The 16,261-nt window shown below is 36.9% G+C and overlaps 1 protein-coding gene across 1 annotated transcript in view; it reads left to right on the forward strand.

Annotated features, from left to right (window-relative positions):
• The window catches only part of LOC142338010 (jouberin-like), an 80,440-nt gene that overhangs the window by 33,397 nt on the left and 30,782 nt on the right, over positions 1–16,261 (forward strand). Inside the window, exons 12-15 of the mRNA XM_075387644.1 lie at positions 5,689–5,873; positions 13,831–13,967; positions 14,292–14,427; positions 15,282–15,394. Coding sequence (XP_075243759.1) covers positions 5,689–5,873; positions 13,831–13,967; positions 14,292–14,427; positions 15,282–15,394 — 571 coding nt within the window. The remainder of the gene's footprint in view (positions 1–5,688; positions 5,874–13,830; positions 13,968–14,291; positions 14,428–15,281; positions 15,395–16,261) is intronic.

A 16,261-nucleotide genomic window follows, 5' to 3' on the forward strand; every position in this document is an offset into this window, starting at 1 on the left:
GTTGTTTTGGTTATCAAATTTGAAGAGTAGAAGGGTGTTTTTTTCATACGCTCTTTTGAAATACAGTTAGATATATAGGTGAAAAAATGGCTAAGCAAGCGGTTTTGTGTTAACTTGCGGCATTTTGGGCTATTTTGTTGTTAGTTTTATGATTTGATATTTTCTAAAAGTTATTTTAGACAAAACTAATAATATTCGTGTTGTTTTGATAGCGTTTTGATGTTTTTTGGTAATTAAATAGAGCTCAATGCTATTTTGGTGTCTTTTGAACTATTTAGCAGATTTTTAGGCTGTTTGTTGATTTTTTGGCCCATTGCTGTTTTTGATTTAATTGGAATTTGAATAGACTCGTGCATTATGGGTACATAATGATTACAGTTCAGCTGTTAGAAAGCAGTTTTTGTGTTAAAATATGACAAGTTGGAAATAAAGCTATTTGGTCTTTCTCACGTTTTCTTCAGAATAAGTGAAATTTTTGAGCCTATAATAGCTTTCTTAGTTCTTTCTAAGCACTTCAGATTTATATTTGTGAAATTCTTGGCTATTTTTTTGTTTCCTTTATATATTTTTACATATTTTATACGAAACAAAAATGAATTTTCGATTTCTGAATTCAAATGTTTTTCGGCCAATTTTTTATTTCATATTATATTTTATCTGAAATAAGATTGATTTTTCGCCAGTGGTACTAGTAGATGTTAGTAGACTTGTATTAGTACAGTACTAGTTGTTTGTTTGAGAGGTTAATTTGGCATAGACTACTCTTCCTCGGTTCGTTTCAGAATTATTCTCGCTAAGTTCACTTTTTGATAATTTTTGAAATCAAATTGGAATAGTGATTCTGCTCACACTGAAATAGTAAATGGAGCGGAAAAGCAAGTAGTGTTTTTTTACCCAAACTTTAAAGTGGATTGAGAGAACGGTGTTTGAATATAAATACGCTTTCTCGCTAGTGGGTTTTTCAAATGCGGCACTTTGACAAATTATCTGTTGTTTTTTTTTTTTCGTTTTTTTGATCAATTTTTTTCTGAATGGTTTTCCGGGCCAATTACTAGTCATTTAGGTCTTATTTTTTAGTCAATGAAAACGCGGTGAAATTCTAATTAATTGCTCTCAAACGAAGTCTGACCCATTTGACTTTGGGTCCTCATAAACGGGATAAACAGGTAGCGCCCAGTGGGCATTTAGAGCCTTACAGCTCACTAACAGACATACAGTCTCCAAGTAAGCAATTCACATACTGCTTTGGAGACATATGGTGTGAAGGGCGGTTCTTAGAAGTTGACCCACGCTCCACCTCCCGCCCCCACATCACCGCCACCCCCCTCCTCCTACACCCCCCCCCCCACAAATCCATACCCTGCACATCGTTCAGACCGTAAGGGCCCCGTGCAGCGAAAGACTCCCCCTCCAAACGTTCCCCCCCCCCCCCTGTTGCCCCCACCACCATCAGCCCCAGCTGCGCTCACCTCACGCCCCTTCTATTAAGCCGTGGCTAGCTGGGTCGTTTGAGAGCAATTCACCCGACGCTAGTCGCTTATATTTTTTGTCTTTAGTTTTAAAGTAGAGTGAGGAAAAGGTGTTTGTACTAAACTTAGGTTTCTCCATTGTGGTTTTTGTTGTTATAATGCAGCAATTCGGTTATTTGATATCGGGTTTTTTAGAAATTGTTTACCAAATCCTAACTGAGTCAGTTTTAGGTCTAGTTTTTGGTTTATTTAATGAAAATTTTAAAATAGCTCATCAACGATGTGTGAAGCTGTTATTGTGAAGGTGTTGGTCTTTTTTTTCAAAAGTTTTCGTTTGACCGTTTTTGCGCTTTTGTTCTGGAATTTTCTTCGACTTCTTTTGTGACGTTTCTAAATTACGCCGCCTCTAACTTAAATTGGCCCCGCTGGTCGTTCGAGAGCAATTGTTCCGTCGTAAGTGGGTGTATGTTTATTGTTTTCGGAATTATGTCACGTTTAGTCACCAACTTGTTCCCAACGTATGTTTCTTTTCAACGCGAATTTTGACCGAGTTGAAGACTATTACTTCAGTTTGAAAGACTTATTACACTAGCCCGAGTTTTAATCGTCCTGGTGTTAGGGATTCTCAGTTAATTTCTACTTTCTTCGATTTTAATGCATTCCTCGCGGCAACCGTATTCAACTCCTGACCTAAATTATCCACTCTCATTTGTAAAGTAATAGAGCCATATTTGTAGGTAGAGCATTGGTAAAAGTCTAATGAGAGCTTATTTATAGCCGATGGTTTGCCGGTAACGTCTTGTTGATCAAACAATATAGTACTCCCGCGCAATGGTCAAAATGATAACGAAGCGACCAAATAAAATAAATAATTTGTTTTTTGAAAAGTATTATTTAGTTTGAAAAGCGTTTTGGTCTCCAAAATGGTTGGCAACTGCATGATTTTCAATTTAATTCTGTATCTATTGTTATCTATATTGTACATCACGTAAGTCTGTTTTGCAGCTATTTTGAGAATCTGCCGGCTATGTTTGGTATAAATTTGATATATTAGGACATGGTGCAATTTTTTCTTCGAAAACATTCCATTACCTTCCCTGCTTTGCATTTTCGTATTTTTTTTTATTTTCAGTTGTTCCTTACCGTAAATGGCCAGTAGTTGACCAGAGAATGATCGTCGTTATCTTATTACTCGTAATTTTAAATCTACTTTTTTGCATTCACTACTTAGCCTACTGAGAATCAAAAAGGAATCTTTTAAAACTTTTTTCGGAAGCTGTTTCATAAAATTGTACTTTGCGTAATTCTAGCTGAAGTTTTTGAATTAAAATCAATGCATATAATATTTATATCTTTCTGCTTTCCACGTGCTTCTTTTGCTGTGGTTTTTTCGACTTCGTAATTTTTCGGAAACTTTCAGATCTCCATTCAACCATTACTTTCAATCAGTACAGATTAACTTTACTTCTCCATAGTTTTTAGCGTTTTTTTAAGGTTATCGTTTTTTAATAGCCGCGTCCTCAATTCTAGGCGCCTATTATAGCGCTCCTATTTTTCTACAATTCAAAGAATTTGAATTGTATTGGGGCGCTGTCTTTTTTAAGATCTGTTCACACATTTTCATGATTTTTGAAGTCAAATTGGAGTAGTGATTTTGGTCACGCCGAAACAGGAAGTGGAGTGAAAAAGCGAGTGGTTTTGCGGCGTGAAATTTTTGCACTCTAATTTTAAAGTAGAGTGAGAAAACAGTGTTTGAACAAAAATTCGCTTTCTCGCTAGTGGTTTTTTGTTCACATGCTGCAATTTCACTTTGATTTTTACTGTTTTTTCGATTTTTTGGATCGGATTTTTCTAACTGGTTTTCCCAATCCATTCATAGTCGGTTCTATGTCTAGTTTTCTGTTTAGTCAATGAAAATTCTTTGAATTGTACGTCAGGACTTGTCCTGCTATGTTTTTTACTTCGTCTAACAGATTTTTATTTCGTCTTAACGTGAATTCTTGGAATTGACTTTTTTAATGACTTACCTCACTAAAAAAAATGACTTCCGAGCTCACTTATGAAACTTTAAATTTTATGAACATTTACTTATTAAAGGTCAGTAGTGTGCATCTAAGTAGTGCCAAACATTTGCCCTAATTCTTGAATATTAGAGTCTTGAGTTTTTGATTTCGAATATTAATTTTGGGATCTTTTCCGTTTGTGCCCCCCCCCCCCAAATATTGCACGTGCATCTTGAGGGTGCAAATAATATGCGCCCACTAAGCTGAGGGGGCACAAACGTACAAGATCCTAATTTTAAAAAGCCCTATTAGGGCTTTCTCCTTATAGAGCTTATGTGTCTCATAAAAATGGCAGTCCGAAGCTAACCCAAAAAGTCTAGTGGTCTATTAAAGGACTGGTGGTCGATCTGTCTATTTTATTTCTATAGTTGTTTCAATTCATGTAACGCCACAAGCGTCTATCGCGGCTATTTTCCGGCAATCTGCCGGCTATGTTTACTACCTTTCAGACTAGATTCGTGGAGGTGTTGGAGCATTCGGTGCGTGTTGCAAAATAGCCGGAAAACTTAAAAGCAAAAGGGTCTGTGCTTTGGCGATGTTCAAATTTTCTGGCATGCTTAGCCTAAGGGCTGTATTATGATTGGTTAAGGGCATGCCTGCTAAATTTAGTGTGGCTTGAACTGAAGGCAAATTCGGATTAGGGGTGTTAACTATTAAGGGATTGACCGTTCCGGCTGTAGGAGGTGCTGGTGATAGCAAGGGAGGGGCGGCTGCTGGTGGTGGTGGAATATAACGTACATTGTTGTCAACGTGGTTGCCACTATTACCGTTTGGTGTATTTAAAACAGTGCTGTTTCCTGCTTGTTGCAACTGTGCTTGAAGATGAGCTTGATTGGCGATTGACAATGCTGCTTCGGGCAAGGTGTACTGCAAGTGCGGTTTAGCTTTGATGTTACTGCAAGTGATGTTATTGAAGTTTTCAGTCGCGTGCTGGTTTCATGAGCTAGCATTAGCCGGGTTAACAAAGTCAGAAGTCGCGTTAGTTTGCTCCATTGTGAGTTCTGTTCGGGAGCTTCATAGAATTGGGCTGCGGAACCTTATAGTGGCAAAATTTAACTGCTCTTAACTGAAGCTTTGTCGAGAAATAGATGATCGAACTCAGTATGAAAGCTGCGTACTGGGGAACTATCCGTCAATTCAAGTTCAGTTAAAGCTGCCGCAGTCACGCGCTTAAGTTGGGTTCAAGTTGCAACTCGAGTGCTTGACGCTGCTCTACGTACGTTTATTAGACGCAATTCTATGCGCTTTTTTAATACTCGATTCCAATTTGTTAATATTCTCTCGCTTTAGATTTACTCAGTAACAAAGTTTTTACTACCTCTGTCAACCTTGATTTCACGCTAAGAACGCAATTTTTGATTTGTGAATTTTCTCCCACGGGGAGGCAAACGTTCGCTTATGCGTATTTGGCTATCATGCGGGGGTTTTCATTTTGTTTAAGTATCTTCGACCCATTTAAGTGAACTCTATGCCTGCCCTTGAAATAAACAAACTTGACGATTACGGAAATTATCAATCGATCGGGTAGATTTTCAGGCCCCGGCATTATATGATAAGCTTTTGAGGCTTTCTCAGCGCAAATCCACCACTGCTACTGGAACCACAAAATTCAGCAATTTACTCATCAAAAACGGCCCTTTGATTCTAGAGTCAGAAAAGGGTTCCCAATAACAACAGTCTTTGCTGAGGTAGCGCTCCGTCTCCTTGAATCAGAGGTTCCTGTCACAACAAATGTTTCTGAGATTGCTTTTCTGTATATCAAGAACAATCTTAATTTCTGCCATCTCTTTATAAGCTCCGCAGATGGCCTCTGGCTGCGATATCTTCCATTTTGTCTAGTAGTAGTTCTTCCATGATAAAGTAATATCAAACATTTAACGGATATATAATTATTTCTTTAAAATCTGGTAATCTCTGTTATCCAAAAGCTTTCTGTAACGTTTTGTTCTAAGGCCCAATTTTTAAGAGAACCTATCTATGAAAACAAATGCATTTAGAGGCGGTCAACGGACGTTCCACCTTTCAGGCAAGTATCTCTTTCCAAACAAGAATTCGGAAACATTTTCATATGGGAATTTCAGAATTGGGGACACCATAAGTTTGAAACGCTTCCTACGTTAGAGTTGAAGCTTAGATTATGCAATTTTTTTCTGCAGGGTTTGTGTTGTGTTGGGATATTGATCGGATGAGCAAGGACCCAGTGTGTGTGCTGAATCACCCTGGCTATGTGTATTGTGCAAAATACCACCCTATGACCTCGCACATTGTAGTTTCTGGTTGCTATGACAACGTGATCAGAGTGTGGAGTACAGCTGTGCTGGCTTCTGAGAAAACTGGCATGGTTAGACTGATATCATCCTTCTTTTGGTTGTCAAAGTTAGGTCAAACATATTCAGTGTCCGTCGGTATAGATGTTCAACAACTAAAGTTGTATTGAAACTGAGACTTTATATAGACGTATTCTTGTTTAATAGCCGCCGTCAGCATCTCAACGGCGCTCTCCTTTTTTTACAATTATTTTGGCGCTCTCCTTTTTTACAATTAAAAGAATTTGGATTGTATTGGGTAACTGTCTTTCTTTAAGATCTGTGCACACATTTTCATGAGTTTTCAAGTCAAATTGGAATACTGATTTTGGTCACGCCGAAACAGGAAGTGGAGTGAAAAAGCGAGTGGTTTTGCGGCGTGAAATTTTTGCGCTCTAGTTTTAAAGTAGAGTGAGAAAACAGTGTTTGAACAAAAATTCGCTTTCTCGCTAGTGGTTTTTTGTTCACATGCTGCAATTTCACTTTGATTTTTACTGTTTTTCTTGTTTTTTGAATCAGATTTTTTTCTGAATGGTTTTCGCAATCCATTCATTGTTCATCCTAGGCCTAGTTTTCTGTTTGAACCAAATTTTTCTTTCTCGTTAGTAGTTTTTTCACATGCGGCATTTTGACATTGAGTTTCAGTTTTTAAATTTTTTGCTCTGATTTCTTTTGGAAATGGTTTTCTCAATTCACTCATAGTCCGCTCTAGGTCTAGTTTTTGTTTAGTCAATGAAAATTCTTTGATTTATACGCCAGGACTTGTCCTGCTATGTTTTTTAAGAACTTGACTTTGAGCTTTCAAAACGGGATAAACCGGTGAAGCTCAGCGGGCATTAATTTTTTTAGAGGCCCGTAGCCACATTTAGTAGTCCTTCAAGTGCTTAGAGTGATGAAGCTACTGGGAAGGCCGTAATTCAAGGTTAATTTTTTTTTGTGAGAGCAGTCTAATATTGAGGTTTGTAAAAGTTGATGATGGTCTTTTGCAAGACATATTTTTTTTGACCATTTTAAGAGCTATTTGTTTTGGGTTTCCAAACAAACACGCAAAATTATACAAAATTTTACAATATTTTCACTTTTTCGAAAATTTTCTCATTTTTGGAGTTTTTAAGCTCTGGGTATCAAGGAATGTTTGCAAATAGGTGACGGCATGGTTTCTATTGGTAACTGAATGGTTTCCAACATTTTAGGATCACGAATTTCAGCTCTTTTTTGATAAAACTGGCAATTTTTTCGATTTCAAATATTATTTGAGTTTTTCTAGCCCCAGGAGTCAGCCCACCTCCTCTAGGTTTTGTCAATAGGTTGTTCAAAAATTTTGATTGACCATGAAATGGTCTTCAACACTCTTCGCAAATTTTTGCAATATTTTGATTAAACTTTTTTAAGTTTTTTGAAATATTTTTCATTTATTACGTTTCTCCAGCCTCAAGTGCCAAGGAATCTCCTCTAGGGTTTTACTGCATTGTTTCTGGTGGCAATGCACTAGATTTCAACTTTTTATTTTAGCAATTTATTGATAAAGTTTGCTATTTTCATGTTCTGCTAAAATAATTGTCTCCAGGCAGCCTCCTTTAGGGTTTGATAGGATGTTACTGCATGGTTGCTGGGGGCGATGGAATGGTTTTCAAAATTTTATTATCACGAATTGTTGAAAATTTTTGATAAAACTTGATTTTTTTTCCAAGTTTTCCGAAGTTTATGAACTTTCAAATTTACCGATCTTTATGAGCCAGTGAAACTATTTAAGTCTTGGAATAAGGATACGGTATAGTCTCTGGAGACAATGAAATGGTTCTGAAGACATTAATATCACCAATTTTAGCAATTTTGTAATTGTTTTATATTTGTCATTCTTTTCGAGTTTATCTACCTTTAGTGGAAAATAATTCTCTTTCAAGGATAGTGCTTGATTTAAAGCGTATATTGAATAGTGTCATATTTGGCATTTGCGGTAAATTTCGGTCAAAATCCATTCATAGTTTATTCTCGGCCTAGTTTTCTGTTTGAACCAAATTTTTCTTTCTCGTTAGTAGTTTTTTCACATGCGGCATTTTGACATTGAGTTTCAGTTTTTAAATTTTTTGCTCTGATTTTTTTTGGAAATGGTTTTCTCAATTCACGCATAGTCCGCTCTAGGTCTAGTTTTTGTTTAGTCAATGAAAATCCTTTGATTTATACGCCAAGACTTGTCCTGCTATGTTTTTTAAGAACTTGACTGAGCTTTCAAAACGGGATAAACCGGTGAAGCTCAGCGGGCATTAATTTTTATTAGAGGCCCGTAGCCACATTTAGCAGTCCTTCAAGTGCTTAGATTGATGAAGCTACTGGGAAGGCCGTAATTCAAGGTTAAAATTTTTTTGTGAGAGCAGTCTAATATTGAGGTTTGTAAAAGTTGATGATGGTCTTTTGCAAGACATAATTTTTTTGACCATTTTAAGAGCTATTTGTTTTGGGTTTCCAAACAAACACTCAAAATTATACTAAATTTTACAATTTTTTCACTTTTTCGTGAATTTACTCATTTTCGAAGTTTTTTAAGCTCTGGGTATCAAGGAATGTTTGCAAATAGGTGACGGCATGGTTTCTATTAGTAACTGAATGGTTTCCAACATTTTAGGATCACGAATTTCAGCTCTTTTTTGATAAAACTGGTAATTTTTTCGATTTCAAATATTATTTGAGTTTTTCTAGCCCCAGGAGTCAGCCCACCTCCTCTAGGTTTCGACAATAGGTTGTTGAAAAATTTGATTGACCATGAAATGGTCTTCAACACTCTTCGCAAATTTTTGCAATATTTTGATTAAACTTTTTTAAGTTTTTTGAAATATTTTTCATTTATTACGTTTCTCCAGCCTCAAGTGCCAAGGAATCTCCTCTAGGGTTTTACTGCATTGTTTCTGGTGGCAATGCACTAGATTTCAACTTTTTATTTTAGCAATTTATTGATAAAGTTTGCTATTTTCATGTTCTGCTAAAATAATTGTCTCCAGGCAGCCTCCTTTAGGGTTTGATAGAATGTTACTGCATGGTTGCTGGGGGCGATGGAATGGTTTTCAAAATTTTATTATCACGAATTGTTGAAAATTTTTGATAAAATTTGATTTTTTTTCAAATTTTCCGAAGTTTATGAACTTTCAAATTTACCGATCTTTATGAGCCAGTGAAACTATTTAAGTCTTGGAATAAGGATACGGTATAGTCTCTGGAGACAATGAAATGGTTCTGAAGACATTAATATCACCAATTTTAGAAATTTTGTAATTGTTTTATATTTGTCATTTTTTTCGAGTTGATCTACCTTTAGTGGAAAATAATTCTCTCTCAAGGATAGTGCTTGATTTAAAGCATATATTGAAGTCATATTTGGCATTTGCGGTAAAAGTTCGGTCAAAATCCATTCATAGTTTATTCTCGGCCTAGTTTTTTGTTTGAACCAAATTTTTCTTTCTCGTTAGTAGTTTTTTCACATGCGGCATTTTGACATTGAGTTTCAGGGTTTAAATTTTTTGCTCTGATTTTTTTGGAAATGGTTTTCCCAATTCACTCATAGTCCGGTCTAGGTCTAGTTTTTGTTTAGTCAATGAAAATTCTTTGATTTATACGCCAGGACTTGTCCTGCTATGTTTTTTAAGAAATTGACTTTAAGCTTTCAAAACGGGATAAACCGGTGAAGCTCAGCGGGCATTAACTTTTATTAGAGGCCCGTAGCCACATTTTACTAGTCCTTCAAGTGCTTAGAGTGATGAAGCTACTGGGAAGGCCGTAATTCAAGGTTAAAAGGTCATTTTAGGAGTTTTTTAACCCCAAAATGTTGCAATTTTTTGCTTTTTTTGAATTTTTTGTGAGAGCAGTCTAATATTGAGGTTTGTAAAAGTTGATGATGGTCTTTTTCAAGACATAATTTTTTTGACCATTTTAAGAGCTATTTGTTTGGGGATTCCAAACAAACACGCAAAATTATACTAATTTTTACAATTTTTTCACGATTTTGTCATTTTTTGAGTTTTTTAAGCTTCTAGGTATCAAGGAATCTTTGCCAAATAGGTTACTGCATAGTTTCTATTGGTAACTCATTTTAAGATCACTATTTTCAGCTCTTTTTGATAAAACTGACAATTTTTTTGATTTCAAATATTATTTGAGTTTTTCTAGCCCCAGGAGTCAGCCCACCTCCTCTAGGTTTTCACAATAAGTTGCTGAAAAATTTTGATTGGCCATGAAATGGTCTTCAACACTCTTCGCAAATTTTTGCAATATTTTGATTGAACTTTTTTCAAGTTTTTTGAAATATTTGTCATTTATAATGTGTCTCCAGCCTCAAGTGCAAAAGAATCTCTTCTAGGGTTTTACTGCATTGTTTCTGGTGGCAATGCACTAGACTTCAACATTTTATATTAGCAATTTTTGATGAAGTTTGCTATTTTCAAGTTTTGCTTGAATTTTTGTCTCTAGGCAGCCTTCTTAAGGGTTTGATAGTATGTTACTGCATAGTTGCTAGGGGTGATGGAATGGTTTTCAAAGTTTTAATTTCACAAAAATTTTTTAATCTATGAAAAATTTTGATAAAATTTGATTTCAAATTTTCTAAAAATCAACTTTCAAATTTATCGATCTTTATGAGCCAGTGAAACTATTTAAGTCATTTTTTTCGAGTTTATCTACCTTTAGTGGAAATTAATTCTCTTACAAGGCTTTGCTTGATTTAATGCGTATATTGAGTAGTTTCATATTTGGCATTTACGGTAAAAACTTAAGAGTTTCAGCAATGATTACTTTTTGTTAGTTTGATTTTTTTTAGTTTCTGAAGTAGTTTTTGTCTTTTGTCTTTGATTGTTCAATGGATCTTCTGGTCAGGTACCTTATTTCTCAGTTTTTCAGGACTTGTCCTGCTTTGTTTTTTTTTTAAGTTCGCTTTAGCTTTTGATCACGTTTTCCGTTTTAAATAAGTCACGATTTTCACGTTTGAATTCCGACTTACTTCACTCACTTTTTCAACTGAATGGACTTTCACGCATTCAATTTTGCAAGGTGGTGAATACTGTCAAAGTCAAAAGATCAAAATCAAAAGTGACGGAATAAATCAATAAAGCTCGGTCATCAAGTCATTGAGAATTGGGTTATCAAAGTTCATTAGTGTTTGCTAGCTGACATTGGTATTAAGCCTATTAGCGTTCAGTTTAGAAGCTGAATTAAGTTTTTGAATTCAACTGAAGCTGCACGCCATATTAGAACACTTTTCGACACCGAAAAAGAAAACAGAAAAAAATTCGGTCAATTCATCTTTCTTTTTCTGTTTCAGTCCTCAACGGCGGCTGTTTTCCGGCAATCTGCCGGCTACGTTTATTTATTAATAGCCGCCGTGAGCATCGCGATGGCTTTTAATTAGCCGCTCTCCTTTTTATTCGCTTTACCTTTTGATCATGTTTTTCGTTTTACATGAGTCATGATTTTCACATTCGACTTCTGACCTACTTCATTCGCTGTTTGAACTGAATGGATTTTAAATCCTTCAACGCATTCAATTACGGTCATTCATTCAATGTGGTGTATATTTTCAAAGTGAAAAGATCAAAATCAAAAGAGACGGGATAAAGCGATAACGCCCGGTCATTAAGTCGTTGAGAATTAGGTTATCAAAGTTCATTAGAGTGTTTGACATTGGTATTAAGCTTATTAGCGTTCAGTTTAGAAGCTGAATTCAATTGAGTTTGAGAATCGAACTGAATCTGCACGCAAAATTAGCACACTTTTTCACACTGAAATAAAAAACAGAAAAAAATTAGGTCAATTCATCTTCTTTTTGTTTCAAGCCCGATGTGCATCAAGCGCGTCGACGTTGGCTATTTTCGGGCAATCTGCCGGCTACGTTTATTTATTAATAGCCGTCGCCAGCATCTGGACGGCTGTTATTGAGGCTATCTCCTTTTTAAATTTTGCTTTACCTTTTGATCACGTTTTTCGTTTTACTTACTCGATTTTCACGTTTGACTGCTGACTTACTCACTATTTGAACTGAATGAAGTTTTATTTCTTTCACGTATTGAATTACGTAATGTAGTGAATACGGTCGAAATCAAAAGATCAAAATCAAAAAAGGCGGGATAAACCGATACAGCCCGGTCATGTAGTCGTTGAGAATTAGGTTATCAGAGTTCATTAGATTGTTTGCTAGCTGACATTGGTATTAAGCTTATTAGCTTTCAGTTTAGAAGCTGAATTAAGTATAGTTTTAGAAGCCAACTGAAACTGCACGCCCAATTAGAAGTCTTTTGAAAGGGGAAAAGCAGAACAAAATCGGTCAGTTTATCTTTTTTTTCTGTTGCTGTTTCAATCCCGATATGCATGACCGGGCTGTAATTAGGTTATCAAAGTTCATTAGATTGTATGCTAGCTGACATTGGTATTAAGCTTATTAGCTTTCAGTTTAGAAGCTGAATTAAGTATAGTTTTAGAAGCCAACTGAAAGTGCACGCCCAATTAAAAGTCTTTTGAAAGGGGAAAAGCAGAACAAAATCGGTCAGTTTATCTTTTTTTTTCTGTTGCTGTTTCAATCCCGATATGCAGTGACTTTGATACAGCCCGGTCATGTAGTCGTTGAGAATTAGGTTATCAAAGTTCATTAGATTGTTTGGTAGCTGACATTGGTATTAAGCTTATTAGCTTTCAGTTTAGAAGCTGAATTAAGTATAGTTTTAGAAGCCAACTGAAACTGCACGCCCAATTAAAAGTCTTTTGAAAGGGGAAAGGCAGAACAAAATCGGTCAGTTTATCTTTTTTTCTGTTGCTGTTTCAATCCCGATATGCACCAAGCTCGTCAACGGCGGCTAATTTCCGGCAATCTGCGGGCCCTGTTTGAATTCGGAATTGCGGTATTTGCCTTGGCCGTGACGAGAAGCTGCCTTTACTAAATTGATTCCCTAATTCAGCAGCTGATTGAATTTACTCTTTATTAACCCCCTAACACTCCCCCGTCCACCCAACTTTACCAGGCGATTCGGGACCCTTCTTGTCCAATCCTGCTCGTAACCCGACCCCTAATGCTATCATCCCTAAGCCCCAAATGGCTGCCGACCGCTCGCCGGTCGTTTGTGAGCAGTTCACACGACGTTGGTCGGTTAGGTTTGCGTGTTGAAATAGTTTCGACCTTTTTAAACCATTTGTAAGGTAATAGATACAAATTATATCTATAGTCTTTCTACATTTTCTAGCATTTATTTTTTAAACTTAATTCTCAAGTGTTTGCCTAATTTTAAAATCAAATCTCATCAAGTGTTTGCCTATTTTTAACTGTTTTGATGTATTCTACCTAATTCTCTAATTTATTAATAGGTGCCGTCATCTTCTAAGCCTGCTATTATTGCGCTCCTAATCTTGTTTAGTGCGTCGAAAAGAAATCCACTTTGGCTTTACCCGATTTTTTTTTGCATTAACCCATAAAGCCTCGTTTTAGATGCTTGGTATTTGAATTTTGCTCTAATTAGGTTTAGTTACCAGGTCTATTGTAAATTAGTATCCATACTAATCCCCGCATCCTGATCATTAAGAAATGATTCTCTATCTGACCCTTTTGACATTTCGTCCTGAAAAACGGGTAACGCCCGGAGAGCACTAACTCCGCTTAGAGCCTTTCTGCTCAACTTTTTTGGGGACCTAAATTCATGGCGGTTCTTTTAGAGTTTGACCCTCCCAACCACCTCTTCACCCCTTCTAATCTCGCCCTGCACATAATTCCACCCGCAATCCATTGCGATCGACTTCCCGTCACCCCGTGCCGCCACACTTTGAGGTACCTTCAATTAAGCTAAAGCTAGCCTCTATAAACCGTAGATAGCTAGCTACTGATGAAGCCAACAGCTTGCCAGTCGTTTGAGACCGGTTCGCCGGACGTTTGTCGATTATGTTCAAATATTTGGATCCGTTCTTAATTTCTTAATTTGTGAACAATCAGAAAAGCATTAGTGGGATTATTTTGACTCTTCATTTCAGTTGCTTCAAGAGCTCTCGGCACATAATGGTTTTGTTAACTGTCTGTGCTTCAACGCACAAGGCACTCAGATGTTCTCCTGTGATAGTGTCGGCACTGTTGTCTGCTGGCGAGTTGCTCTCTCGCAAGACACTTTGAGGTACCAGTCACAACTGTGTATTAAGAATATCTGAAACTGACCCTACAATAGTGGGAATTTTGTATGACGTTAAGAAGTTTGTTGGCGGATCAATTGAAAAGTTGCCCTTAAAATTAGATGCGAACACAAAGCGATGTTGTTGTTAAAACTTTTAACAAATGGCTACAATTCAGTTTTATAAAAATCAATACTGAATAAGTCTGGCTCCATATTCCATACATATCCTCTTTGGGCTTTTTTTCATATCGACATATTGAAAAGTTAGTTGGGCTTATCAGACTTTACTTCTTTTTGCACTATTGCACTAAATGGGCGTAATTTTAGGGGCACGACTCAACTTCACTCTGTGTCGGAAGAGAACGGCGAGGCTGCTTCGAGTACCATTGTCAATGGGAGTAAAAGTGACAAACACGCTGACCAATTTGTAGTTGAGCGAACATTCTCAGATCCAGAGATAAATGTAAGTTATTAATACACGTTTTATCTAGAGGTGTTCAATACTTACTGCTCTCTAATTGTGTGATTCGCCGAAAATTTTTTGAGGAGACAAAATTCATGTTGTGAGGGGAGGATCTTAATCTTCGATTTTGACCTCCTCCATCCGTCACCCCTCCCCCTTACCTCATTGCGGCCCCATTCACGCCCTCCCCAAGGATTTGGACCCCCTCCACCCTCGTCCAGCTTTTCTCCCAACCCCCCCCCCCCCCCCACCCCACCCCACCACTGAGACCCTCACTCCGCTCACCCACCCCCTGGTAGCATCCGTAAGCCCAGCTGGGTACCGAAGCCAACCGCTTGTTTGAGAGCAATTCGCCCGACGTTAGTCAAGTTATATTTATTCTCTACGATATTCTTTGATTAATGAAGTTACAAACTTTCATGCTTCTGCTAAATTGAATATTGCGGCATTACAAATCAATCTTTGGGCTATTTGTGGAAACGCAACAAGCGGAAACTAAGCTGTTACGTATGCTAGCTCAACGTGCCACTGAAATCAAATGGCGAAACGAACCATTTCGGTTGAACCGGCTAATGTCTCAACATGGAGAACAACTTTGGTTTTTCTTTTATACGAAGTTTGTAGCAATTGGTTTAATCCTACTTGTTTAAAAATCGGTTTCACTTTTCTCAAGGCAAATCTTGCTATTGGTTTATTATAAGCACAAAATATTGCTGCCCCTTAGTAAAGTTTTGGCACCGTATCTGGTGAAGCAGGCTATGATTGAACGCCCCCCCCCCCCCCCCCCTCGCCGCCTGTCATTACAGAGCAATTGGTTGTTCTTGTTATCTATTGGGATTGTTGCTGTTTTACAGGGTGTGCCAATTAGTGTAGTGCAGTTGCATGGCAGTGGGAAGAGACTTCTTCTGCAGTGCAAAGACAATACCATCCGGGTACTGGATCTCAGATTGAACCTAATCATGGCCAGGTGAGCATTGTGCTTCTTTTTGCTTTGATTAAGCAGTTTTGCGCCAATTTTATCTGTCTTTCAATGCGACTGATCTGTAGAAATTCGTTTTAAAATATACTACTTCGCAACCTTCTTCGATAAATGTAACCCTCAATTGCTGAGTTTTTGAGAAACCTTACGTCGGATTGAATGTGTCTATAGGTAAAAATGCAGAGCAGAGAAATTTGAAAGTAGAAAGTTTGAAAGTAGAAAGTTTAGGTAAAAGTATGAAAAATTTAATGTTAGGTATTTTATATTTTCACGCTTGAAACTTCATATAAAATGAAGGAAAAGACCATTATTAAGAGAAAATACTATTAATAATAGCGCCGTCAGCCTCTTAAAGGCTATTATTTAGGCGTTCTACTTTTTTTGCTATTCAATGAATTTAAATTGTTTTAGGGCGCTGTCTTCTTTAAAATCTTCACACATTTTCATGATTTTTTAAAGTCAAATTGAAGTGATGATCTTTGTCACGCCGAAATAGGAAGTGGAGGTAGAAAGCGAGCGGTTTTGCGGCGCGTACCTTTTTCACTCTAATTTTAAATTAATGTGAGAAAACGGTGTTTGGGCAAAAACAATTGTATTCTCGATTGGTTTTTTGTTCCTGTACGGCTATTTGTATTTGATTTTTACTGTCGTTTTCGATTTCGGACTTAAATGGTTTTCCCAATCCATTCCTAGTCCTTTTTTGGTTTGACTTTTTTGTTCGCAGCCGGCAATATGACTGTTTTGCTGTTTTTTTCGGGTAGTTAATTGCTCTCAAACGAAGTTTGTAGCAATTATATTAGTCCTGTCGGTCTTTTTTTCTGCGATTTTTCGCTTGAACGATTTTTGGTCTGACGC

Source organism: Convolutriloba macropyga, chromosome 4, assembly GCF_964194025.1.
Source record: "Convolutriloba macropyga chromosome 4, txConMacr16.3, whole genome shotgun sequence".
Taxonomy (NCBI): Eukaryota; Metazoa; Xenacoelomorpha; order Acoela; family Convolutidae; genus Convolutriloba; species Convolutriloba macropyga.